The sequence below is a fragment of the Erpetoichthys calabaricus genome, chromosome 7 (assembly GCF_900747795.2).
Source record: "Erpetoichthys calabaricus chromosome 7, fErpCal1.3, whole genome shotgun sequence".
NCBI classification, from domain to species: Eukaryota; Metazoa; Chordata; class Cladistia; order Polypteriformes; family Polypteridae; genus Erpetoichthys; species Erpetoichthys calabaricus.
Genome location: NC_041400.2, coordinates 193,045,586 through 193,073,451, shown reverse-complemented (window position 1 = coordinate 193,073,451; position 27,866 = coordinate 193,045,586). Strand labels below are relative to the sequence as shown.

The following is a 27,866-nucleotide window of genomic DNA, read 5'->3' as shown; positions in this document are numbered from 1 at the left end:
CAACGTGAAAAAAGTTTACTTGAGATTTTTGCAAATTTATTAAAAATAAAAACATTGAGAAATCCCATGTACATAAGTATTCACAGCCTTTGCCATGAAGCTCAAAATTGAGCTCAGGTGCATCCTGTTTCCCCTGATCATCCTTGAGATGTTTCTGCAGCTTCATTGGAGTCCACCTGTGATAAATTCAGTTGACTGGACATGATTTGGAAAGGCACACACCTGTCTATAGAAGGTCCCACAGTTGACAGTTCATGTCAGAGTACAAACCAAGCATGAAGTCAAAGGAATTGTCTGTAGACCTCCAAGACAGGATTGTCTCGAGGCACAAATCTGGGGAACGTTACAGAAAAGTTTCTGCTGCTTTGAAGATCCCAATTAGCACAGTGGCCTCCATCATCCGTAAGTGGAAGAAGTTCGAAACCACCAGGACTCTTCCTAGAGCTGGCCGGCCATCTAAACTGAGCGATCGGGGGAGAAGGGCCTTAGTCAGGGAGGTGAGCAAGAACCCAATGGTCACTCTGTCAGAGCTCCAGAGGTCCTCTGTGGAGAAAGGAGAACCTTCCAGAAGGACAACCATCTCTTCAGCAATCCACCAATCAGGCCTGTATGGTAGAGTGGCCAGATGGAAGCCACTCCTTAGTAAAAGGCACATGGCAGCCTGCCTGGAGTTTGCCAAAAGGCACCTGAAGGACTCTCAGACCATGAGAAAGAAAATTCTCTGGTCTGATGAGACAAAGATTGAACTCTTTGGTGTGAATGCCAGGCGTCATGTTTGGAGGAAACCAGGCACCGCTCATCACCAGGCCAATACCATCCCTACAGTGATGCATGGTGGTGGCAGCATCATGCTGTGGAGATGTTTTTCAGCGGCAGGGACTGGGAGACTAGTCAGGATAAAGAGAAAGATGACTGCAGCAATGTACAGAGACATCCTGGATGAAAACCTGCTCCAGAGCGCTCTTGACCTCAGACTGGGGCGACGGTTCATCTTTCAGCAGGACAACGACCCTAAGCACACAGCCAAGATATCAAAGGAGTGGCTTCAGGACAACTCTGTGAATGTCCTTGAGTGGCCCAGCCAGATCCCAGACTTGAATCAGATTGAACATCTCTGGAGAGATCTTAAAATGGCTGTGCACCGACGCTTCCCATCCAACCTGATGGAGCTTGAGAGGTGCTGCAAAGAGGAATGGGCCAAACTGGCCAAGGATAGGTGTGCCAAGCTTGTGGCATCATATTCAACAAGACTTGAGGCTGGAATTGCTGCCAAAGGGGCATCGACAAAGTATTGAGCAAAGGCTGTGAATACTTATGGACATGGGATTTCTCAGTTTTTTAATTTTTAATAAATTTGCAAAAATCCCAAGTAAACTTTTTTCACGTTGTCATTATGGGGTGTTGTGTGTAGAATTCTGAGGAAAAAAATGAATTGAATCCATTTTGGAATAAGGCTGTAACATAACAAAATGTGGAAAAAGTGATGCGCTGGGAATACTTTCTGGATGCACTGTAGGGTGGCAAATTAGCACATTTATAGAACATGAGAGAGGGGAACCAAAACCTGGGGTGGGATATCCAAAAAGCAGGGACCAACACTGAGCGGGACACACTGCACCTTCACAGGATCAGAATGTACGGCGGCGTATTTGAGCCACAGAGGAAAAAATTAAGGACGCGGTGAAAAGGTGTATTTTGTGATTGAAGTGGAAACGTCCACTTGAACCTCGTAGTTTACTGTATCATTAAAGCAGACCGTCGTAATCGTCATCTTCAAACCGACCCAGTTGTTAAACACTTTGTGCTTCGGGGTCTTCCTCCTGAGCTGGCAGCAGCGATCGCCACACAGAACACATTCCATTTCTGATATTCCAGCTCTCTGCACAGTTAGAATCCTTAGATTTATACTTGATATCACTTTCATGATGAAATGCATTAAAGTATTTATGTTACATTTTACAGATAAGGTGTTAATTTCGATTAAATAATGAATACTGTGTGGGGAACAGCCCGGACACAGACAGGCAGACATCATTTTGTCACCCAACACACGTTTATTATACAATCACTATTTACAGAAATGCCACACAACCCACAGACTTCCCCAAACTCCAGGCCAATACCACAACGCCTCACTCTCTTCAGGCCGCCTCCTGTCTCTCCTCTAAGACCCCGTCCTCTTCCACCCGACTCCAAGGGAGGCGGCCCCTTTTATCTCCACCCGGATGTGCACCGACAATCTCCCACGGACACGCCCCAGTGTGGCGGAAGTGCCAGCTGTCTCCCCGGAAGCACTCCGGGTGTCCCCTTTCTTCTTGGTCCAGGATCCTCCAGGCATGGGGACGGCCCCTGGCGGTGACCACGGGCCCCTACAGGGTTGAGCTTCAAAGCCCTGTACCCGTGGCCCCCAATATAACCAGGGCGGCTGACCCCTCATGGTCTGGAGGAGGCATGAGCCCTCCTCCTGTCTTCCTGGGCGTCCCGGCTGGGTGCCACCCCACATCTGATAATAATGGCACACATGGTGGTGACACGGTGCGGGAGCGGTAGCGCTGCTGTCTCGCTGGGAGTCTCGTCACTGGTGTCCCCTGCCTGGAGAGAGGAGAGGAGGAGGTTAGGAGCCCACGTTGATAGGGCGCATTGCTGCACCCACCACATCGCAGGGTCCCAGATTGGGACCTGAGTGCAGCTGTGCAGTACTTGCTCAGGGTTGCATGGTGTCAGCGGTGGGATTTCAACTCGCAACCTCAGGGTTTGGAGGTTTTAACCGCAACGCCAAGCTGCCCGCCATTCACACATCAAAGTGCTTGATTGAGTCCACGGGCAGCACTTAAAACTCACCGCCATGTTTTTATCTTCCTTACAGGAATTATGCCAAAGAGAGGCCTGGAGGTCTCGTCCTGTGAAGTCTTCCGGTTTTATAAGTTAGTGACAATCAAAAGCCTTATCGAGCCTGTGTCCATGATCGTCCCTCGACGGGTAAGAGCCCTTTGACTTACACTACCTGATGATGATGATGATGATGATGACACTTAGTCTGTGCCCCTTGAATGGCCAGCTGACTCAAATCTGCATGACGTTGTTGTCACTCCCACTGCCCTAAAATGAAAATTTGCATTACTGACACAAATCTGAATTCAGTGACCCCTGTGCTGTTGGCGACCATGTTCGTTGTCACCACGCTTGAGCAGCTTTAACAAAGATCTACAAATAAGTTTTACTTTATTATATTAAACACCACCATGGCACTCCTAACATGTATAGTGCAGGGGACGGAAGTCGCATTGGGGGCACACAGTGAGTTAGAGGTGGGACAATGAAGAGCAAGATAGATGTGAAAAGGAACCATCAAGGTGACAGAGAGATCTGAAAAGCCACTTGAGGTATAAATAACTAAGAAAGGCGCTATATAAGAGAATGAGAGAAATAGACAGGAAAATTAAGGAGTTTGACACACAAGAGGAGACCCCTCACTCCACTGAGCCCACTAAATAGCGTAGCTGTCCCAATATCTCATCCGGAAACTTCTTGAAGCTTGACGAGGTTCCTGCTTCATCTCTGTGTCTCCCTAGTTGGCTCCACATTTCCACCCCGAGTACCTGCTGGTTCTGCTTCATCAGACAGATTCATAGGCAGGCAACATACACTTTAGAGGCTGGTAGGAAAGGCGCTATACACATGATGGACCGACAGATGTCAAAGACATTGTGGGACAGATGAGAAAGGAAGGCTGTATATCGTCAACAGACAGATAGTAAAGGCACTATATAATACACGGGTGCTCTATAAAAGATATGTAGGGGTGCAGGATCAGTATGAGCATGGCTTACTCGCATGTGCTGTGGCAAAGGCGCTATATAACTCTGTCTATATGATAGGTAAGGTAAGGAGCAAGAGGCCCAAAAAAATAAATAGGTAGATACAGACAGACAGACAGTAAAGGCGCTATAAAAAGAGAGTAAAAGAAAGGTGGCTTATTAAAAGCACATTGGCAGAGCTGCGTCTTTTCCAGGTTCCCAAAGTTGAGCAGCTACTGAGCAGGCGAGGCAGAATCAGCGCGAGTCAAACATGTAACTAAAGAAATTTCTCAGTCCGATAAAGTTTAGTGAAAATTTAAAAAAGGGACATATGACAAAAAAAAATTCGGAAAAAAAGTCAAAAGGCAAAAAAGGGTTTCTACTCTGTTTCATGACAATTGTAGCTTTCTCCAGTGAAACTTCAGTTACTTTCTACACTCAAGTTGTTACTTTTCAATGGCGAACGTTACAGTATGTAGGCTTCACTTCAGTATGTCGGCGCGCTCAGAACACTGGGCGCCGTTTGAAACTGTTTGTGCCGTCCACACCGTACCAGCCATGAGGCGGATCATAAACTCAACTCGGCTGTAGTCAGAGGGGCAAGAAATAATCCCAATATTCCATTTGCAATTTAGCTGGTGGGGATTATAATAGGACCACCCATTGACTACGCACTAAAATACAATATAGGCAAACATTTTAACATAACTGAGAAAATACTTCTGTCAGCTTAACATAAGCGAAAACAAGTAACAAATTATTAGAGTCACGCATATGAGTGCATCCTTACAGGGACTGCGGTTAAGGAAGCATATAACATTGTTATTTAGAGATAGACAGACAGATAAGGCACTATATAGCAGATAGTGCCCTCTACTATGCAGTAGTGTGCTGGGGAGGCAGCATAAAGAAGAGGGACGCCTCACACCTGGACAAACTGGTGAGGAAGGCAGGCTCTATTGTTGGCACGGAGCTGGACAGTTTGACATCCGTGGCAGAGCGACGGGCGCTGAGCAGACTCCTGTCAATCATAGAGAATCCACTGCATCCACTAAACAGTGTCATCTCCAGACAGAGGAGCAGCTTCAGTGACAGACTGCTGTCACCGTCCTGCTCCACTGACAGACTGAGGAGATCATTCCTCACCCACACTATGTGACTCTTCAATTCCACCGGGGGGAGTAAACGTTAAAATTATACAAAGTTATTGTAGATCTGAAAAGCTATATATGATACAGAGAAGGGGCGGCACGGTGGCGCAGTGGGTAGCACTGCTGCCTCGCAGTTGGGAGATCTGGGGACCTGGGTTCGCTTCCTGGGCCCTCCCTGTGTGGAGTTTGCATGTTCTCCCCGTGTCTGCGTGGGTTTCCTCCGGGCGCTCCGGTTTCCATCCACAGTCAAAAGACATGCAGGTTAAGTGGATTGGTGATTCTAAATTGGCCCTAGTGTGTGCTTGGTGGGTGGGGTTGTTTGTGTGTGTCCTGCAGTGGGTTGGCACCCTGCCCAGGATTGGTTCCTGCCTTGTGCCCTGTGTTGGCTGGAACCATTTACCTTATCTATCTATCTAGATAGATAGATAGATAGATAGATAGATAGATAGATAGTGAAAGGCACTACATATACAAAAGAACAGTGCTTTATAATGGATATGTAGGCTTAGAGGATCATTATTGTGAAGTGTCTGAGCACATTTAAATTCTTACTTGCATGTGGGAAAGGAACTATATAACATTGTAAAGGATCAATATACTAATAGATAAGGGAGTATATAATAAAGGTAGATAGATAGATCTGAAAAGCCATATAAAATATAAATAAATAAGAAAGACAATAAGTCAGAAAATTACACAGATAGATAAGGAGAAAATGAAATATATAATAGATTGGTAGAGACTATATAATAACAGTAGACAGAGCAATATATATAGAGATATGAAAAGCCATGTAAGATATAGATAAATAAAAAGGCAATAAATAAGAGAATTACATAGATAGATAGATAGATAGATAGATAGATAGATAGATAGATAGATAGATAGATAGATAGATAGATAGGCTGGCACCCTGCCCACGGTTTGTTTCCTGCCTTGCGCCCTGTGTTGGCTGGGATTGGCTCCAGCAGACCCCCGTGACCCTGTAGTTAGGATATAGCGGGTTGGATGATGGATGGATGGATAGATAGATGTGAAAGGCACTATATAATAAACAGATAGACAGTAAAGGCACTATATAATAGATAGATAGATAGAAAGCCACTATATAATAGATAGATAGATGTGAAAGGCACTATATAATAAGCAGATAGACAATAAAGGCACTATATAATAGATAGATAGATAGAAAGCCACTATATAATAGATAGATAGATGTGAAAGGCACTATATAATAAGCAGATAGACAATAAAGGCACTATATAATAGATAGATAGATAGATAGATAGATAGATAGATAGATAGATAGATAGATAGAAAGATGTGAAAGGCACTATATAATAAGCAGATAGACAATAAAGGAACTATATAATAGATAGATAGATAGATAGATAGATAGATAGATAGATAGATAGATAGATAGATAGATAGATAGATAGATAGATAGATAGATAGATAGATAGATAGATAGATAGATAGATAGAGAAAAGCACTATAAAATATATGCAAAAGAAATGTGCCTTATAATAGTCCTGCAGGTTTACTATTGTCAAGTGCCTCAGCACAGTGAAATTCATACCTGCATCTGCAATGGGAAAGGCACTACAGAACATTTATGTAGATAGAGAGAATGACAGATAAGGAAAAAAGGCACCATGCAATAATAATAATAATAATAATAATAATACTTAATTACATTTATATAGCAATACAGCAATACAAGTAGACCATTTATAATAAAGTAGGATAAATATAAAAAGCCGTACAAGATATAGATAAATGAGAAAGGTGCTGAATAAGAGAAATGGGATCGTTAAATAGATAAGGAAGTAAGGCACTATATAATAGATAGGTAGAAGTTATATAATAAAGATAGGTAGCTAAATACAAAAAGCCATGTATGATATAATAGCACCTTGAGCATAGGAAAGGTGCTATTTAAATAAAATGTTTTGTTATTATTAATAATAGAACATTAACAATACAAAAGTTGAAATACACAGTGTAACAGAGAGAGATGAAAGGCACTATATAACACGCAGATTTACAGGTACAGTAATGTATAACAGAGGTGTGTCCTGCCTTACATGCACTTTAGTAAGCGGTGAACTGCTGGAGTGGTGCTACATAACATGCTGTTGGTGGGTGGAAGTGGTGCTGGGGGTTCACATATTGAGGTGGATGCATATTGAGAACGTTAGATAAGCGCTATAGGTAAACGTAATTAATGAATTACTTAATAAACACACATCTGCGTTGTGGGCCAGCTTTGAGTGACTTATTGATGTGCTGTCTCCTTTGCCAAGGTTCATGTGGTCAGCAGACTTGAGCCGTTTAAGGGAATCTCTCTCTCGCACACACACATTTAAGATTGCACACCTTGCCATCTTATACAGAAACCTTTTCCTGTGTGCCCAAGGCGCTCGCCCTACTGCCAGGTAGACGTGGATGGCAGATGTACTCACTGATGCTGCTGCTCTTTCTATGATGCCACGTCCAAGTGTTTCTAAAGTTGTCTGCTGACAGAAGTGCCATTCTCAGGATCTGGGAGCGCTGACGGCGTGGGGCGATTTGAAGTCTAATACGGAGCTAAGCCCCTCGAGTGGACCCGCTGACGCCCAGGCCCCCTCTGCTCCGATGACAATGAAGTGCTGTGATGTTCATTTGTATAGCGGGCATTGACGGCGTGTGCTGTGCTTGATTTCTGCAGTCCGAGTCGTACCAGGAGGACATTTACCCGATGACCGCTGGATGTGAGCCCGCACTGTCCGCTGACGAGTGGATCCAGGGAGCCAACAAAGGTCAGTGCTGAGGATTTCTTAATTTTTATGTTAAATGAACAATCACAGCACATCTGTATTGATTTTTAGATGGTAAAGCTTTTCTTTGGGGTTTCCTCTTTGTTTAGCATTCTGTTAGTTGATAAACTATGGGAGGTATTTTCTACAAAAAAAGAAAATAAAACTTAAAAATTACAAAATGAAAATGTAATCTCCCTTTTGCAATTTCATTTTCAAAGTCTACGTGCAAGAATGCTGCAAAAATTAAACATAAAATAACCCCATTTGCCATTTCACTTTCACTTTCAGTCTGAAACGCAATGAAGCTGCAAAAATGAAAAGTAAAACGCATTTCCACTGCCAAGTTCTCAAAATGCAAATAGCGCGAGTCAGTGGGCGGGGCTTTGCGCATCGATTTCCCACAATTCTTTGTGCTTCGTAGCTGTAGAGCCACTTCGACTGTGTTTAATTTACGGGATGTTGATCTTTTCACGCTACACAGTTGCACGGAATTTTCCAACTAGTGCGGCAAAAGGGAAGCAGACATTTTAAGGAAAGCGAGCCACTCAAAGAGCCATGTAAAGAACAGCGAATCCAGCTCGGCGCCGACTCTACAATACAATACTGTACTACAAAAATACAATTCGTCCCGTTTCCACTTCAGTGTAAATAAATATAAATGAAGACGTAGTAAAGGCTAATTTCTGTCATGTAAAATATTGTAATTAAATAGCACATTCATTATTTGAGAACTACAATTATGTGAGGTCTTAGGATTTTATGAGACGGTGTTGCTGGGACGATCACAATCACGTGAATTAAGCGCAGTCGAAGGGCGCTATGACAGACAAAGAATTGTGGGAAATCGAGGCGCAAAGCCCCGCCCACTGACCCGCGCTATTTGCATGTTGAGAACTTGACATTGATAATGCAAAGTGGAAATTAAATGCGTTTTATTTTCCAATTTTGCAGCTTCATTGCTGTTCTGGCTGAAAATAAATTGCAAATGAGGTTATTTCATGTTATTTTTAATTTTTGCAGCATTCCTGTGCGTTGACAAAAGGGAGATTGCATTTTCATTTTGTAATTTTAAATTTAAATTTTAATTCTTTTTTACAGAAAATACCTCTCATAGATGGACGGCCAGCATTCTTTTTTTTTTTACAAGGTGTGGCATTTTTAAGGTGTCACGTCCATTTTAATGACCACAGCTTGGTACAAACACCTGAGATGTATAATTTTGGTTGCATGCACAGCCAAGACGTTAAATCTGCCGCCTGATGTTGGTTTTAATGTTGAACATGAAGTTAACGAAGTGACGGGGACAGACAATTTCTAGCACGTGTAACTTCTTGGCCGAATTCACTGTGTATGTGGCGTTAAACATTCAGAGTCCTTGGCCGGTTTGACACCTCGTGCCCCCCTCTCTACGTCACTAAGGTTCTGTTTCTCTCGTAGATCCCGTGCTGATGTCCCTGAAACCCGGCAGCAAGATCTCCAAAACGTGTCCTCTCATAACCGAAAAAGAGCCAATAATTCCTCTGCAACCAAAGAGTTCTCAGAGCCACACTGGGCGCACGGAGGTCCCGTCGGTCCTACCGAACAAGGAGAGCAAAGACTCGAGGGAGCGGAGGCGGCTGGACGAGAGACCCCCGGAGAGGAGCCGCTTGGCTTACTCCAACGGCATCGACCTCACGGAGTGTGCGCCGCCAAAAACGGAAAACGAGGTGAGCCTGAGAGACCCCGGCGGAGTGCGAGAGACGTGACGCGAGGTGGCCGAGCAGTTGTCTTGTATTGTTTGTCATTTGTGACAATTTCAGATACCCGACAAAGCGGATTACCAACATTGCAGTTGCCCTACACAGCCAACATTCCCCGTTAGGCAGTCCGATCAGGGAGTGTTGGAAGCACGGCAGCACTTTTCATTAAATGTTTTGTACATTTTAATAATACATTTCCGTGTCTGCAATTTCATGTAAAACGTGAAATTTCAGGGATACTATTTATATAGAAATAAAGAAAAGAGAAGTCATGTTTCATGCAGCTGAGGTCTGGGTGAAACCGTTTTCTTGTAAAAGAACAGAATGTCTGCATTTCAGGATTCTAATAAAATATTTAACTGAGGGACATGAGAGGTACTATAAATATAGGGGGACATGAAAGGCACAATAAAAAAGGGCGACTGTGAAGAGCACTAATGTAAGATACTCAAAGGGAGACAGAAGGATAGAAGAGAGAAACAGAAACGTTAAGACACCATACACTATCGATGTGAAATACACTATCACAGATAGACGTGAAAGGCGCTATATGATAGATAGACAGATAGAGAAATAAATATAAAAAAGTGAAAGGCACTATATAATAGATAGATAGGAAAAATGAAATAATAATAATAATTCATTACATTTATATAGCGCTTTTCTCAGTACTCAAAGGCACTATATTATATATATAAAAGGTGAAAAGTACTATAAGGCACATAAATAGAAAAAGTGAAAGGCACTAAATAATAGATAGATATAAAAAGTGAAAGGCACTATATAATATATATAAAAAGAGAAAAGCACTATAAGTCACATAGAAAAAGTGAAAGGCACTATATAATAGATATAAAAAGTGAAAGGAACTATATAATATATAGAAAAAGAGAAAAGCACTATAAGTCACATAGACAGAAACAGTGAAAGGCACTATATAATAGAAAAAGTGAAAGGCACTATAAGGCACATAGAAAAAGTGAAAGGCACTATATAATAGAAAAAATGAAAGGCACTATATAATATATATAAAAAGTGAAAAGCACTATATAATATAGACAGCAAAAATGAAAGGCACTATATAATATATATAAAAAGTGAAAAGCACTATAAGGCATATAGATAGAAAAAGTGAAAGGCACTATATAATAGATAGAAAAAGTGAAAGGCACTATAAGGCACATAGAAAGAAAAAGTGAGAGGCACTATATAATAGAAAAAATGAAAGACACTATATAATATATATATAAAAAGTGAAAAACAGTATAAGGCACATAGATAGAAAAAGCGAAAGGCACTATATAATAGATTTATAAAAAGTGAAATGCATTATAAGGCACATAGATTGATATACTGTATACAATAAATAAATACAAAAGACACTATGTGATAGAGAAACATTACTATGAAATATACAGATAGGAAAATAAATAACCATATTAAACAGACAAAAATAAATGTAAGACACTATATACAGTAGACAAGGACACTGTACATAGTAACTTATTTTTTGTATAGATCTCCTCACTGAACAGTTCTCATGTGAAAAGCAAGTATAGATGATCATAATTACTAATTACAGGCCTGGTACACATATAAATAGAGTAGACATAGGTGTAAGACGCTATATGCAATAGACAGGATTGACACTGTGTACAATAGTAAGGGCACCATATGATGTATGGAGAGATAGTGACAGGCATTACATATTACAATGGAAACCAAATGACAAACAAATACAAGACACCTCACACAGTAAACAGATAGGAAAGGCGCCATATGATAGGCTACATGAACAGGTGCTCTCTTTACATTGTAACTGGCACTGGCGTGAGGTAATGCACAGATAACCAAACGAAATGTAAGACACCAAATACACCAGGCAGATAGACAGACAGGTAGGAAAGTTGCTATTTAAAGGACAAAAAGGTAGACAGGGCAAAAGGCACTATATCATAGACAGATAGATGGACGATCGATGACGTGTTCTATTCAGCAGCCGAGTGCTACAATCATCTCCAGATCTCAGACTTCAACCTTCCCAACTTTCAAGGCAAGAGAGAATGTCCGGACATCTGTGTGTAAACTGCCCTTTAAATTTATATAGCGCCTTTGAGAGTGATCCCCACGGCAGTATATTAAAGTCGTGTTCGTAAGTACAGTACTTTATGTTTGTTTTGCTCTCACTTTTACTGCGGTTGTATTGTTTTATAGTGTGACACCCCAGGGAGGTGACGTGACCCCCTCAGGGTCACATCGCGAGTTTCTGGTGGCGGTGAACGGCGCAGTGTTTTAGTTAGCAAATGCCGAGTGGTCAGTGGATTCCGACCTGTGATTCCTTCTTTTCTGTTTTCCCTCTCCCAGCTCTTACAGATGTTCTACCGACAACAGGAGGAAATCCGCCGACTGCGGGAATTATTGGGTCAGAGAGAGATCTGGATCAAACAGCTGGAGCTGGAAATTAAAAATGTTCGCAACTCGCCATACTGAAGCCATGGACTTAAAAGAAAGCTCAGAAATATTAAAAAAAAAGAGGCTTTACAAAATTAATGTTTGTATAATTCTATATTTTTATTGAAAAAGAATAATGTTGACTTTTAAGCAGTACCGCTCAGGTACATGGTGCACATTTTTTAAAATTTGTTTCTGTACATATTTTATAAGTCATAATTCCTCTATTGATTTTCTACACTTATTTAGGCTTGTTTTTGCTCAATTCATATTTTTTACTTGTGTAATCTTTCTGTTTTGTTTTTTATGTTTTCTATTTGCTGGCCCTGTCTCATGTCCCCTTATTGTCGCACTTTTCTGCCTCATTTTAGTTATCCGATTGGCCCACTAGGTGGCAGCAGTTTTCCACCACCTCCGCAGTCGAGGAGAGAATTTGGAAAGTTTGGCTTCCTTAAGGATTTCCTTATAAACCTAAAAATCTTAACTGTTGTCATGAAAATGTGTTAACTTCCATTAGGGCAAAAAAAAAATCTTGAAATAAATTTTCAGTGCATTTTTGGCTGTTTTGATAACGTTTTAACACCCGCATATGTCTTTAAGACAACATCCACTGATCGGTACAAGCGCTTGCTTAAGTTTTTTTTTTTTAATGATCAAGCCGTCGCTATTTTGGGTGGGGGGCACTAAAGCCGATCATACCGACCAATTTCTTCAAAGATGCCCTCTCTGGTCACTGCGCTCTGGCCGTGACCATCAATGCTTTGTGTACACACAATCTCGTGCTATTGTCCTCCCAAACTCCATCCACGCTCCTACGTTTTCAGTCAAAGAGGCTGTCTCCACTTTTAGCTTTCGTCCAAACTGTCCCGGCGTTTTTAAACCCCGGAAACCTTTGAAAACGAGTCCTTGGGCTGCATATTTACGAAAATGACGGCGCGGCGTTGTAATCTGAATAGGGAAAGGCGATGAGATTTGAAAAACAAGACAGCAGTCGCACTCTTAATTGGTTCGTGCTTATCACGTGGTACTCCCCCGATTGGATCCCGCTCATTACAACGTCTCATTCTCTGATTGGTCGTTTTTCACGGACGAAAACGCTATTCCAACATGGCGGGCGTACAAGAGCTACTTAGCTGTGTGCATCCAAATTGCGTGTTGTACAGTGTGAATGGTGCGCGCATGCGTAGACGGCAAAACAACTTTCAGATCGCTACAGTAAATCTTGTAGCCGGTGCCGCTACAACCCCTTCAAGGGATTTCACCCATGCCCAGTGTCAGCGACCGTCTCCGCATTATGTGTTTCGGTTATGTTAGTGCGGACATTAAACGCCAGAGTGGGCGGAGATCTATTCACTTAAAAACGAAATTATGAAATGAGAAATGAAGTAATGTAGACGTGGCCTCAAAGTCCCTGTCTTTCGAAGAGGATGTGTGACGGGCTGGAGTGCATTCTGGTAGTGCCGACTCGGGGTCGTGTGCCTTTATCCATTAATCCAACTTTTTTATCCATTAAGTTTAAAGGATGTGACTCTCTAGAAATGCGCCCCCTAAAGTGGACGCAAATCACAGCGACGCACTGTTGAGTCAAAACTGCCGCCTGCTTCTTCTGCCCATCTCACTTCATTTCCATTTCCGCGGTGCCCAACAAGCGCCTCTAAAGCCAGTTATCTCATGCAGGTTTCAGCTACTGTTCAGGTAATAAAAAAGTTCAATATGTATAATAAAGAGACATTCAAGAAGATGCGACTCTTTATAACACAGATGGAAAGCATTAAATACTAAATTACAATGTTCCCCCCGTGTCTCCGTGCCTTTCCTGCCACAGCTCAAAGACACGCAGGTTAAGTAAGTGTGTGTGTGTGTGTGTGTGTGTGTGTGTGTGTGTGTGTGTGTGTTTTCACCTGGCGATGGTCTGGCACCCTGGCCAGGAATTGTAACTGCCTTGTGTCCTTTGCCTGCTGGGATTGACTCCAACACCTCCACAACCCTGCTCAGCATGAAGTGGGTTGGAAAATGAAGAGACTGATAATGAAAAATAAGGCCTGCCACCCAGGTAGGGGGAAGTTAAAGGTAATCGGATTGTGATCAGTAGAAACCCACCACCAGTAAACAGAGAACTAGACCTCAAACTCACGTCTAGCATAATAATTAATAATGAAGTACAGTTATATAGTGCTCTACATCAAGAGTGGGGAGCCACCTCAACAAAGTGTGGCACACCACCTGGATGATGCAGTGCCAGCCATTATTGTGCCAGTACACTCGCCACACATTAGCTGTACAGTGGTGAAGGAGTGATAGAGAGAGACATTTAGAGATGGGGGAGGGCCAAAATGGATGAGGGTGTGGTGGGCAGTTTAGTCAGGACATCTGGGTACACCCTACTCTTTTCAAAAAGATGCCCAGGGATCTTTAATGACAACAGAGAGTCAGGACCTCCGGGTTTACACCTTGTAGACGGAACTTGATTTGTCTTTTTGGAGAAATGTGGCTTTTTAGAGAAGCTCTTTACATAGATAGATAGATAGATAGATAGATAGATAGATAGATAGATAGATAGATAGATAGATAGATAGATAGATAGATAAGAAAGGCACTATATGACAGATAGAAATGAAAGGCACTATATGACAGATAGATGAAGGGCAGAATAGATAGATAAGAAAGGCACTATATGACAGATAGAAATGAAAGGCACTATATGACAGATAGATGAAGGGCAGAATAGATAGATAAGAAAGGCACTATATGACAGATAGATGAAGGGCAGAATAGACAGATAAGAAAGATAGATAAGAAAGGCACTATATGATAAATAGATGAAGGGCAGAATAAATAGATAGATAGATAAGAAAGGCACTATATGATAGATAGATAGATAGATAGATAGATAGATAGATAGATAGATAGATAGATAGATAGATAGATAGATAGATAGAAATGAAAGGCAGTATATGACAGATAGATAGAAATGAAAGGCACTATATGACAGATAGATGAAGGGCAGAATTAGGTAGATAGATAGATAGATAGATAGATAGATAGATAGATAGATAGATAGATAGATAGATAAGAAAGGCACTATATGACAGATAGATAGATGAAGGGCAAAATAGATAGATAGAAATGAAAGGCACTATATAATAGATAGATAGAAATGAAAGGCACTATATGACAGATAGAAATGAAAGGCACTATATGACAGATAGATGAAGGACAGAATTAGATAGATATATTGATAGATGGATAGAAATGAGGCTAAGGATCTGCGCTGGTATCCAGAAGGTTGCTGGTTCAAATCCCCGTCACTGCCAAAAGAGATCCTACTCTGCTGGGCCCTTGAGCAAGACCCTTAACCTGTAATTGCTCTAGGGGCGCTGTACAATGGCTGACCCTGCGCTCTAACCCAAGGGGTATGCGAAAACTAACAAATTTCTAATACGAGAAATCGTATAAGACGAAAAAAAGAACAAAAAAAATGAAAGGCACTATATGACAGATAGATGAAGGGCAGAATTAGATAGAGATAGATAGATAAGAAAGGCACTATATGACAGATAGATAGAAATGAAGGGCACTATATGACAGATAGATGAAGGGCAGAATAGATAGATAGATAGATAGATAGATAGATAGATAGATAGATAGATAGATAGATAGATAGATAGATAAGAAAGGCACTATATGATGGAAATGAAATGCACTAAATGATAGATAGACGGATAGAAATGAAAGGCACTACATGACAGAGAGATGAAGGGCAGAATTAGATAGATAGATAGATAGATAGATAGATAGATAGATAGATAGATAGATAGATAGATAGATAGATAGATAGATAGATGTGAAAGGCACTATATAATAGATATACACACACGCACTCCTGAACGACTAATAAGAAAGGAAACCTATAACTTGGCAGTCCCAGTCCCACCCAGTGAGGCACTACACAGACCTATTACTGTTGGTATAAAGGACCCCCAGTTGCATTTCTTGACCCACTTCTGCCGAGTAATTTGTTGTGTGAAAGTCCTCAGTGTTGGGGTGTCACAGAGAGGATGTGCAGCTTTGTTCCCGATGGTAATCACTCACCCAGAGGACAGTGCCGTATTTGTAGCACAGTGTCCCTATGACTACAGGTGGGCATTGGGATCCACACTCACAGCACAGGGTAGGCGCCCCCTGCTGGCCTCACCAACACCACCTTAGCAGCATCCCAAGCTTTTCCCAGCTGGTCTCCCATCCACACACTGGCAGGGCTTGAATAGGTTTAGCTTCAGGTGGATGGTCTCTTCTGAAGTGAAGCACAGGTGGGATGGCTGCTGACGGTATAATATAAAACGCTATCCTGTATAGAAAAGAGTCATACTTAAACAATGAGAACAATAAATATCTTTACAACTATAAATGAAAACTCCATACAGTGATAATGAGGGTCTTACACACGAGTAATGGTGAGCCAAGCCGTGATGACAAACACCACAGGGTGGCTGGTATCAGATATTCCCATACTGGCCTGGTGCGTCCTGTCTGGGGTTTGTTCCTGCCTTGTGCCCTGTGCCAGCTTGGATTGGCTCCAGCCTGCCATCTGTGACCCTGGTCTGGACTGAGCGAGTTACAAAGTGACATGATCTGGCTATACTAGTTGACAATAAGACGAGGTGAAGTCATCATTTACAAACCTGCCAATGTTTTGTTTTCGCTGTAATCACATTTGTATTTTTCGTGTACAGTTATTTATATATTTCTAGTTATTTTTCATAACTGATAATTATTCACCGTTTGCTAGTCATAGTGTTTTATAGTAGATAGGAGTTTACTTTATATGGTAATTGGTTTCTATTTGTCTCTATCCATATTTTTAGTAATAATAGGTCAGGTCAGTTTTTAACCCTCTTAATGCCGTATAGGGTCCTGGATTTGGGGGCTGGTGCCCATCCCCACTAGCATTGGGTGCAGGGCAGAAACAAACCCTGGGCAGGATGTGCCAGTCGATCACAGGACACACACACTTGTACCAGTTTAGTCAGAGGCAGCCCATTTGGACACGGGGAGAACTTACAAATTGCACACAGGACCTGAACCCTTGTCTCCTTACTGCTGGGCAGCAGCACAAGCACTGTGCCACCATGTGCCACCCTTAGTAATAATCTGTACACCTTAATAGGATTTACTGGTCTCCAGCACGCGCTGCTCTCAGTTTTGCCTTCATAAATGAGCCACACAGCGTCACATCGCAAAGGGACCAACGTGATTTCCACCAAGCTTCACATAAAGGGGGCACATTCTGTGTGGTGGGTTTGATCCCCTACAGGTGCTGCCTATCCAAGTGAAGTCTGCGTAATCTTCCCCGTGTTCACATACATTTTATTTCTTCTCACATCCTTAAAAGGTTGGAAATTCTAAAGTGGCCCGTAAAGGTGGGTGCACACATATGCAGACCCTGTCATGCCCATTAGTTTGGGCGGACCTGCATGTGGGCCCCATCATGCCCGTGAGTGTGGGTGGGCAGGAAGGACCCTGTTGTACTGACAGTGTGGGTGCTCACATTTGCAGACCCCGTTGTAACTGTGGTGTGTGTACGTGCAGGACCCTGCCATGCCCATGAGGTTGGGTGACTGCCTGTGTGGGACCCTGTCATACTGTGAGTGAAGGTGTGCACATGTGTGGGATCCTCTCATGCCAATTAGTTTGGGCACACCCATGTGCAGGCATTGTCATTACACATCTGTAGGACCCTACTGTCCTGTGAGTATGGGTGAATGCATATGTTGATCATGTTGTGCCCCCTGAGCGTGGCTGGCCTTTATGTGCTGACCTTATCGTGCCCATGAGGTTGGGTGCACACATACATGAGACCCTGTCTTACCCATGAGTGTGGGTGTGTGCATTTGCGGGACCCCATGAATTTGGGTGCACACATATGTGGACCCTGTTGTGCCCCAGAGTGTAGGTGGCCACCTGCGCTGACCCTGTCGTGCCCATGAGGTTGGGTGTACTCACCTGCGGACCCCATTGTGCCCATAAATTTGGGTGCATGCATCTGCAGGATTCTACTGTACTGTGAGTATGGGTGAATGCATTTGTTGATCCTGTTGTGCCCCCTGCGCGTGGGTGACCTTACGTGCTGACCCTTTTGTGCCCACGAGGTTGGGTGCACACACACACTTGAGACCCTGCATTACCCATTAGTGTGGGTACGTGCATGTGCGGGACCCTATTGTACCCATGAATTTGGGAGCACACACATGCGTACCCCGTTGTGCCCATTAATTTTTGGGTGCACGCAACTGCAGGAACCCTGCCATGCACGTGAGTGTAGTTGCACCGGTGTGCGGACCCCATCAACCTGTACACATTTTGTTTAATCTTTTAAAACCTTGCCATCCTAAATTGAGTTATCCGCCATGAAGAGTGTTGGCGTTCGTCGTGTGTGCAAACCGCTCCTTCACAACTGGCCGGCCAGGCGGTTTGCCTTTGGCACGCAATCAGTGATGGGTCGTTCTTGAACGATTCGTTCATTTTGAACGAATCTTTAATGTGACTCGGGAAGAACGACTCGTCTCGTGGGAGTGATTCGTTCAGTCGCGCAATGCAAAATCATAGTGACAGAAATTGACAGACCTTTTTTATTTATAAGAAAATGCGTTTTAGATATTTTTGATAATTTTATGATAATTTCTAAATATGATCCAACATACAACAAATGGAATTTTACGTTAGTATTTGACTGACGTACTGAGCCGGTAAGTGGTCACGTGACAAAAGAACGAACGACTCGAAAGTAATCAATTCTGTTTCCGGCTCAGACTGCCTTGGTTAGCTAATTGGGCTGTCACGTGATGAACGAACGAACGACTCAAACCCGAAAACTTGTCAGATAAGTGGCGAGGTGAGCGAATCATAGACTAAAGACCCAGGTAAACAATGAATTAATATTTTCTGTTTCTTATAGCATTATAGTTTTGTCTTGTTTGTAGTGTGATCAACGTTTGTGTAAGCAGTAGATGTGTTAGGGAGGTAACAGGTAACATTTTAATTATATTTTGCTAAAATGAACGAAATGAACGAAATGACTCGAAAAAAGGATTCGTTCATTTTGCTGAACGAGACTCAAAGGTCCGAGTCGGTAAAATGATCCGAACTTCCCATCACTACTGACGCAATCCGCGCTCTGCAGAAAACCCGGGTGAGCAGCGCCCTCGGCTGGACAGAGGGGAGAACTGCATGCCATTCGGAGTGAAGGTGATAACCGAAACAGATGGCAGGTGAAACCATCAGACGTAAGGGGAGGCGGGCAGCGCGTTGTTTTCATGGCGCGATACTTGAATTCGTAGCCTAGCGGAGTTTGACGTGAGCATTCATCAGAAGTATCGTTTTAAGTACCATTGATTGATTCGTCTGCCATTTGTTCATCAAAATTGTGAATTAAAAAAAAACCATACAGTTGAATGGCTGATGGGCGGCACGGTGGCGCAGTGGGTAGCGCTGCTGCCTCGCAGTTGGGAGACCTGGGGACCTGGGTTCGCTTCCCGGGTCCTCCCTGCGTGGAGTTTGCATGTTCTCCCCGTGTCTGCATGGGTTTCCTCCGGGCGCTCCGGTTTCCTCCCACAGTCCAAAGACATGCTGGTTAGGTGGATTGGTGATTCTACATTGTCCCTAGTGTATGCATGGTGTGTGGGTGTGTTTGTGTGTGTCCTGTGGTGGGTTGGCACCCTGCCCGGGATTGGTCCCTGCCTTGTGCCCTGTGTTGGCTGGGATTGGCTCCAGCAGACCCCCGTGACCCTGTGTTCGGATTCAGCGGGTTGGACAATGGATGGATGGATGAATGGCTGATAAAGAAGGCACATCGTCGGCCTGTGTGTTGTGATTGACTAGTGTGTGCGTGTGTGTGCGTGAAGAGGGTTTCCAGTATTTAAAGCCACGGGAACCATTGGGGGCAGCATGGTGGCGCAGTGGGTAGCGCTGCTGCGTGGAATTTGCATGTTCTCCCCGTGTCTGCGTGGGGTGCTCCGGTTTCCTCCCACAGTCCAAAGACATGCCGGTTATGTGCATTGTCGATTCTAAATTGTGCCTGTGTTGATTGGCTCCAGCAGATCTCCGTGACCCTGTAGTTAGGATATAGTGGGTTGAATAATGGATGGAAGGAAGGAACCATTGGGCCTGCTGGTTTTCTTTCCAGTCACCTCCCACCATTCCATTTACATTTATTTACTTATCCAAAGCGACGTACAAATAGTCAACATAATTGAGTGACCATCGAGGGCTGCTTGGGAACAAGTGTGGCAGGACAGGGTGACAAAACTGACAACCACAGAACAATATCCGAATGGCTGGACAGTGTGGACGCTCGTCAAACACCCGACACAACAGGCAGGGGCACAAGTTCCAGCACAACACGGGCTTTGGTTCAGTGGGGCAGCGCTTTTCCCTCGCTCACCTCAGCAGCACAGTGCATATCAGCATCAGTAGACCCCAAATACACAGTCCCTTACATCTCCTTGTCCCTTCTGCCACCACTGCTCCGGTCAAGCTTTGTTCTCCCGCAGTGGAGTGAGGTGCCCCGTTTATAGATCACCCAGAAGTGCTCCAGGTGTTCCACAATCTCATTCCGACTGCACTTCCAGGTGCGACGGCAGCCCTGCAGAGAGCAATTCAGCCATTCTCCATGCGCCCCCTGGTGGTGGCCCTGGGCTCCAGCAGGGTAGAGCTTCCATGCTCCAAACCCGTGGCAATGTAGCAAGCCAGGAGGGGCTGGCCTTTATTGTCCCCGGGGGAGGTATTGCCTCGTGCAAGCTTCTTCTCCCAGTCCTTCCATTATGGTGGCGTCCCACCCGGGTAAGACAGAACAACGGGGGATCTTCAGACGCTTCCATTCAGTTTATTTCTGTATAGCGCCCTTCACGAGGCAGAGAACGCTGTCGCGAGTTCTCAGATGAAATGCACGCACCGACTGGACTGATGACACAACAAGAACACATCATGATGTCAATTTCATCAAACACACAGGAATACAAAGCAGTTTGAAGAGGATTAACGTAACTGGAGCCCAGCGATCTCCTGCGCATTAGTGAATTGTTGAGCTTAGGCGAGTAGAAAAAGGAGGAGACGAAAAAAAGAACTTCAGTTAGCAGTGTCAAAGGGGGAATCGGAACTCTGGAAGGTCTCAATAAATGAAAATCCCCATATTATATAGCGCCTTTCTACACTAACCTCCATCCCAGGGTGCTTTCAGATTACAGTGGCCCACTACAAATAAAGGTGAAGCTCTGGCGGGTTAAGTGGTGACTTCAGAGCTTCACTAGGCAGTCGGTGGAGAAGACTGGTTCTTGTTATTTTATACCCCACAAACTGTGCTGCCCACCAGCGGGCTGAAGGGTAAGGAGCACCCAGGGTCCACTGCCTCAGAGCCTGGAGTGAAAGGTTTGTTTTTGAGAAGAAGGGGCCCCACAGAGACGGCTTCTTTATAGGGCCCATGGTTCTGTGCTACACCCCTGTACCCAAGATGGGTTGAAATTTATGTAATCAACATAGATGTCAGGGTTAACACTTGGCAGTGCACCATGCAATGTATGTGTGTCTGTTATAAGCCATTTGGTCTAGGATTCTTAAAAGCAGTGTTAATGCTTGTGATGCACCATCTGTTGGAATGACAAAAGCAATGCATTTTATGGAAATGTTTGTGATGTGTGCTACCTTCTGGAATTACAAAGACATAGCAATTAGATAGACAGACACACACCCACCCACACACACACTCTTATCCCTTTTATTAAAGTGGACGCATTACATTTGTCATTCCAACAGATGGCACACTACATACATCTCTAGTACTAAAATGCATTAATACAAATGTTCGGGATGAACCATCTGTTGCAATGCACATGTCTCTGTTATATATCATTTGGTATGGGATTTGCAAAAGCAGGGTTAATGTTTGTGATGCACCATCCAATGGAACAACAAAAGCAATGCATTTCATTACTGCGCAAATGTTTATGATGCAACATCTCCCAGAATGACAAAAACATAGCAACTGGATGGACACATAGTCAGTTATCCTTTTATTAAATTGGATGCATTGCATTTTTTATTTCCAACAGATGGTGCATCACATATATTTGAAGTACTGCATTACTACAAATGTTTGTGATGAGTCATCTGTTGGAATGACTAATGCAATGCCTATATTCCGGTTATATGCCATTTGGTATGGGAGTTGCAAAACCAGTGTAAATGTTTGTGGTGTCATCTATTGGAATGACAAATACAATGCATTTTATTGTTAAAATTTTTTGTGATGCTCCATTTTCTGGAATGACAGAGTCTTAACAACCAAATGGACATACAGACATACAAACAAATGTTTGTGATGCACCATTGCTTGGAATGATTAATGCAATGCACACGTCTCTGTTATATGGCATTTGGCATTGGATTTGTAAGAGCAGTGTTAATGTTTGTGATACATCATCTATTGGAATGACAAATGCAATGCATTTTATTAATATAAATGTTTTGATGCTCCATCTAATACATTTTATGTATATGCCACCCTTCCAATGACAAATGCAATGCATTTTATTACAACAAATGCACCATCTGTTAGAATGACAGAGACACAGTAACCGAATGGACACATAGACAGTCACACAGACACTTATCCTTTTATGAAAGTAGATACATTGCATTTGTCTTCTCAATAGATGTATTTGTAGTAATAAAATTCATTGCCACAAATGTTTGTGATGTGCCATGTGTTGGAAAGACAAATGCAAGGCATAGGTCCCTGTTATATGCCATTTGATATGAGATATCAATATTGGATTCATAAAAGTGGTCCATTCTTACCTTGCACCATATGCTAGCTGGGATGGGCTCCAGCACCACCACCAACCACTAACTCTGGGCTGGAGGTCACCTGCCTGGGGTTTCAACCAATAGCGTCTGGAAGGTCCAACCTGTGATGAGTCAATATGGTGGCCTAACCTTCACAAGAACCTTCCAAACAAGTCAGTGAAAAGGTGATTGAAAACCACAAGTGGATGGAGACAAGAAAATGGCCAAGCCACTGAATATCCAGTTACATCAATCAGCAAGACATGGAAAGAATTTGACTCTGCTGTAAATCTGCCAGAGCAGCCCCTCCACAAAACTGAAGAAGACAAGTGAGGGAGGCCAACCAGAGACCACTGAAGGAGTGACGAGCTACAGTGGCTTACACTGAGAGACTGGGCAGACAACAAGTCACAGCTTTATGAGAGGGCTGCACACACATACACACACACATACACACACACACACACACACACACGCACACACGCACACACACACACACACACACACACACACACACACACACACACACACGCACACACACTGGACGTGTCACCAGAAGGCACAAGGGAGACTCTTAAGTCAGCTACAAGAAAGCTCTTTGGACTGGCCAGACCAAAATGGAGCTCTTTGGCTAACAAACCCTTGTTGTTATGAAGCACATTATCAAAAACACAACATCCCCAAAGTGAAGTATGGAGGTAGCAGCACTGGAGTGTGTGGGTGCTTCTCTGGAAGGCTCGGGTGGGGTGGAACGGGGACAAATACAGAAACATATAAAGACGTCCTGAAGGAAAACCGAAAACAATGTGTGCCTTGAGAGAAGAGCAGCAGGATGACATGCCAGACAACAAAATGAGTGTGTCTTGGGGCGGCCAAGTCAGAGTCCAGAACTGAAATCCAATTGAGAATTTGTGGAGAAAAAGAGAAGAGCTGACAAAAGATGCAATCATCTCTCTGCTCCACAAGGTTTCTTCTCACTTGGATAAAGCTGGCAGCACTGCGAGGATGAAGTGTTTTGATTTCTCCAGTGCCTTTAATCCCTTCACAGGGATGGCTGGATGGTGTCATCTCAGAGATATGCAGATGTATGAGTCTGTGGTGTCCTGAACGATGGACTATCTGTCTAGTGGTCCACCAGTCTGTAAGTCTAAAGGACTGTGTGGGGACACTGGAGCACCAAAAGGAACAGGCTGGTCACTTTCACTCTTCATTCTGTACTCCTCCAGCTACAAATATAAGAGCAGGTCAAGTCACTTGGAGGAATTCTCAGATGATTCTGCACTTATGGGGTCCATTGAGGCAGAGGAGAGGAGTCAGCGGGAGCACCTGACTGGGATTGAGACTGACAAGTCAGACGTTTGAACTTTTCTTCCATTTTAGTCATTCTGGTGTGTGTTCTGACAATAGTGTGTGTGCATATAGATTTATTTATCAACAGTTCTAATTATTTATTTAAAGGACATCTGTGTAAAGCCTATTTTCTCTCTGGGGACACAAAGTTCTTACTATCTCTGTATTATATTGTGCCTTTCCTATCTATCTATCTGTCTAGAATATAGTGCCCTTTCTTATCTACCAATTATATAATGCCTTTCATAACAATCTGTCTATTATATAGTGCCTTTAATATCTGTCTATCCATTCATTATATAAAGCTGTTCCTATCTATTCATCTATCTATTACATAGTGCCTTCCCTATCCATCTATTATATAGTGCCTTTCATATCTATCTATCTGTCTATGGATTATATGGTGCCTTTCATATCTATCTATCTATCTATCTATCTATCTATCTATCTATCCATCCACTATATAGTGCCTTTCTTATCTATCTATCCATTCATTATATAGTGCCTTTCTCATCCATCTATTATATAGTGTTTTTCATATCTATCTATGGATTATATGGTGTCTTTCCTATCCATCTAACCATCTATTATATAGTGCCTTTCCTATCTGTCTATCTATCTATCTATCTATCTATCTATCTATCTATCTAATTGTGCCCTTCATCTATTTATCTGTCATATAGTGCCTTTCATTTCTATCTATCTATCTATCTATCTAATTGTGCCCTTCATCTACCTATCTTTTCTGCTAATTCATCTATCTATTATATAGTGCCTTTCCTATCCATCTATTATATAGTGCCTTTCATATCTATCTATCTGTCTATGGATTATATGGTGCCTTTCATATCTATCTATCTATCTATCTATCTATCTATCTATCTATCCATCCATTATATAGTGCCTTTCTTATCTATCTATCCATTCATTATATAGTGCCTTTCCTATCCATCTATTATATAGTGCCTTTCATATCTATCTATCTGTCTATGGATTATATGGTGCCTTTCATATCTATCTATCTATCTATCTATCTATCCATCCATCCATTATATAGTGCTTTTCTTATCTATCTATCCATTCATTATATAGTGCCTTTCTTATCCATCTATTATATAGTGTTTTTCATATCTATCTATGGATTATATGGTGTCTTTCCTATCCATCTAACCATCTATTATATAGTGCCTTTCCTATCTATCTATCTATCTATCTATCTATCTATCTATCTATCTATCTATCTATCTATCTATCTATCTATCTATCTATCTATCTATCTAATTGTGCCCTTCATCTATCTATCTGACATTTAGTGCCTTTCATTTCTATCTATCTATCTATTGTGGTACCTGGCTGGGATTCCTACCCAGCAAGGATGCCCGGGGAGACAGGAGGTGGGCTCATGCCTCCTTCAGACCACGAGGGGGCGACCGCCCTGGTTGTATGGGGGGCCACGGGTACAGGGCTTAGAAGCTCAACCCTGTAGGGGCCCGTGGTCACCGCCAGGGGGCGTCCCCATGCCTGATGGATCCTGGACCCCAGCACTTCCGCGACACCAGGAAGTGCTGGGGGGAAGAAGAGAGGGAACACCCAGAGTGCTTCTGGGGAGACAGCCGGCACTTCCGCCACACTGGGGCGTGTCGGGTGGAAGATTGCCGGTGCACACCTGGAGCACATCCGGGTATGGATAAAAGGGGTCGCCTCCCTTCATTTGAGGCTGGAGTCGGGTGGAAGAGGACAAGGTCTGAGAGAAGAGAGAAGGCAGCGGTCTGAAGACATACTGTGGCTTTGGCCTGGGCTGTTGGGGTGATTGGTGCTGTGGCACAGGGTTTGTGCACTTATGGACATTGTAAATAGTGTAAATAAATGTGTGTTGGGACTTAAAATGGTGTCCGTCTATCTGTGTCCGGTCTGTTTCTCACACTATTATATAGTGCCTTTCATTTCTATCTATCTATCTGTCTATCTATTCTGCCCTTCATTTATCTATCTGTCATATAGTGTCTTTCATATCTATCTATCTATCTATCTAAAGAGCTTCTCTAAAAAGCCAAAATTCTCCAAAAAGACAAATCAAGTTCCATCTAGGATGTGTAAACCCAGAGGTCCGGACTCTCTGTGGTCATTAAAGATCCCTGGGCATTTTTTTGAAAAGAGTGGGGTGTACCCAGATGTCCTGACTAAACTGTCCACCACACCCTCTATCTATCTAGATCTATCTATCTATACAGTACATCTATTATATAGTTCCTTTCCTATCTATCTATCCATCTATGTATACATCTATTATATAGTGCCTTTCCTATCTATCTATATATCTATACATCTATAATATAGTTCCTTTCCTATCCATCCATCCATTATATAGTGCCTTTCCTATCTATCTGTATATCTATACATCTATCATATAGTTCCTTTCCTATCCATCCATCCATTATATAGTGCCTTTCCTATCTATCATATAGTTCCTTTCCTATCTATCCATCCATTATATAGTGCCGTTCCTATCTGTATATCTATACATCTATCATATAGTTCCTTTCCTATCTATCCATCCATTATATAGTGCCTTTCCTATCTATCTGTATATCTATACATCTATCATATAGTTCCTTTCCTATCTATCCATCTATTATATAGTGCCTTTCCTATCTATCTATCCATCCATTATATAGTGCCTTTCCTATCTATCTGTACATCTATCATATACTTCCTTTCCTATCTATCCATCCATTATATAGTGCCTTTCCTATCTATCTGTACATCTATCATATAGTTCCTTTCCTATCTATCCATCTATTATATAGTGCCTTTCCTATCTATCTGTATATCTTTCTTTCTTTCCATTCACCTGTCTATAGCTGAGTGGCCAGACGACACATGAAAGCCTGCCTGGATTTTGCAAGAAGTAACCTAAAGGACAACCCGACTGAGAAATGAACCCCTCTGGTCTGATGAAGCCCAGATCAGTGTCATATCTGGAGGAAGCCAGGCACCGCTCATCTCCCATGCATTAACATAGTGGTGGCAGCAGCGTCCCTCTGAGGGGTTAGTTATCAGCGGCAGGGGCTGGGAGATTAGTCAGGTTTGAGGGGAAGGTGAATGGAGGAAAATAGAAAATAACTTTGAATGTGAAGCTACCAGTGAGTGGTCTTGATGTCAGATTGAGGCTCACCTTCCAACAGGACAATGGCTCGAAGGCAGCAAAGGATGGCTTGGGGACAACTCTGGAGTGTCCTGGAATGCATCAGCCAAAGCCCCGACTTTTTTTGGGGAAGACCTGTAAAGAGCTGTCCGCAGATGTTCTCCATCCAACCTGACAAAACTGAAGAGGCTCTGTAGAGACAGAGAGGACACAAAATCCCCCAATCCAGGGGTGTGAAAGTTGTCACGCCAAACCCAAGATGACTGCAGACTGGAATCACCACCTTCAAGGAAATAAAGAGTGAAGGCTCTGAATACTCGTGTCAGTGTGAGATTTCACTTCTTTATTTTGAATAAATTTGCAAAACAAAAAAAAAATCTAAAACGCTGCCTGATTTTATCAGAAGGTTACAACATAACAAAATGTGCCTAATGCTCTCTGAATTCATTTGATTCTTTTTTCTCTGGATTGCATTTTATTACCTACGGTTTAAAAAAAAAAAGTTAACTTTAGTGTTAATAATCGCGGGATTACAGGGGAGAAACGCAAGGTGCAGTAGCGACGAGCCTCAGCTCACCTCGGACTGCGCTCTC

The 27,866-nt window shown here is 42.8% G+C and overlaps 1 protein-coding gene and 1 long non-coding RNA gene across 4 annotated transcripts in view; both read left to right on the top strand.

The window, feature by feature from the left end:
- coro2aa (coronin 2Aa) overlaps positions 1 to 13,334 on the top strand; it is a 174,176-nt gene extending 160,842 nt beyond the window's left edge. For all 3 annotated transcript variants that reach the window (XM_028805871.2, XM_051929914.1, XM_028805872.2), the window contains exons 9-12: positions 2,867 to 2,979; positions 7,659 to 7,749; positions 9,187 to 9,455; positions 11,853 to 13,334. In XM_028805871.2, coding sequence (XP_028661704.1) covers positions 2,867 to 2,979; positions 7,659 to 7,749; positions 9,187 to 9,455; positions 11,853 to 11,978 — 599 coding nt within the window. In that variant the 3' untranslated portion in view covers positions 11,979 to 13,334. The remainder of the gene's footprint in view (positions 1 to 2,866; positions 2,980 to 7,658; positions 7,750 to 9,186; positions 9,456 to 11,852) is intronic.
- Positions 13,335 to 18,308: 4,974 nt separating this feature from the next.
- On the top strand, positions 18,309 to 19,399 carry LOC127528822 (uncharacterized). The gene is made up of 2 exons (XR_007935429.1): positions 18,309 to 18,440; positions 19,120 to 19,399. It is a non-coding gene; the product is annotated as an uncharacterized LOC127528822 (long non-coding RNA).
- Positions 19,400 to 27,866: the final 8,467 nt, after the last annotated feature.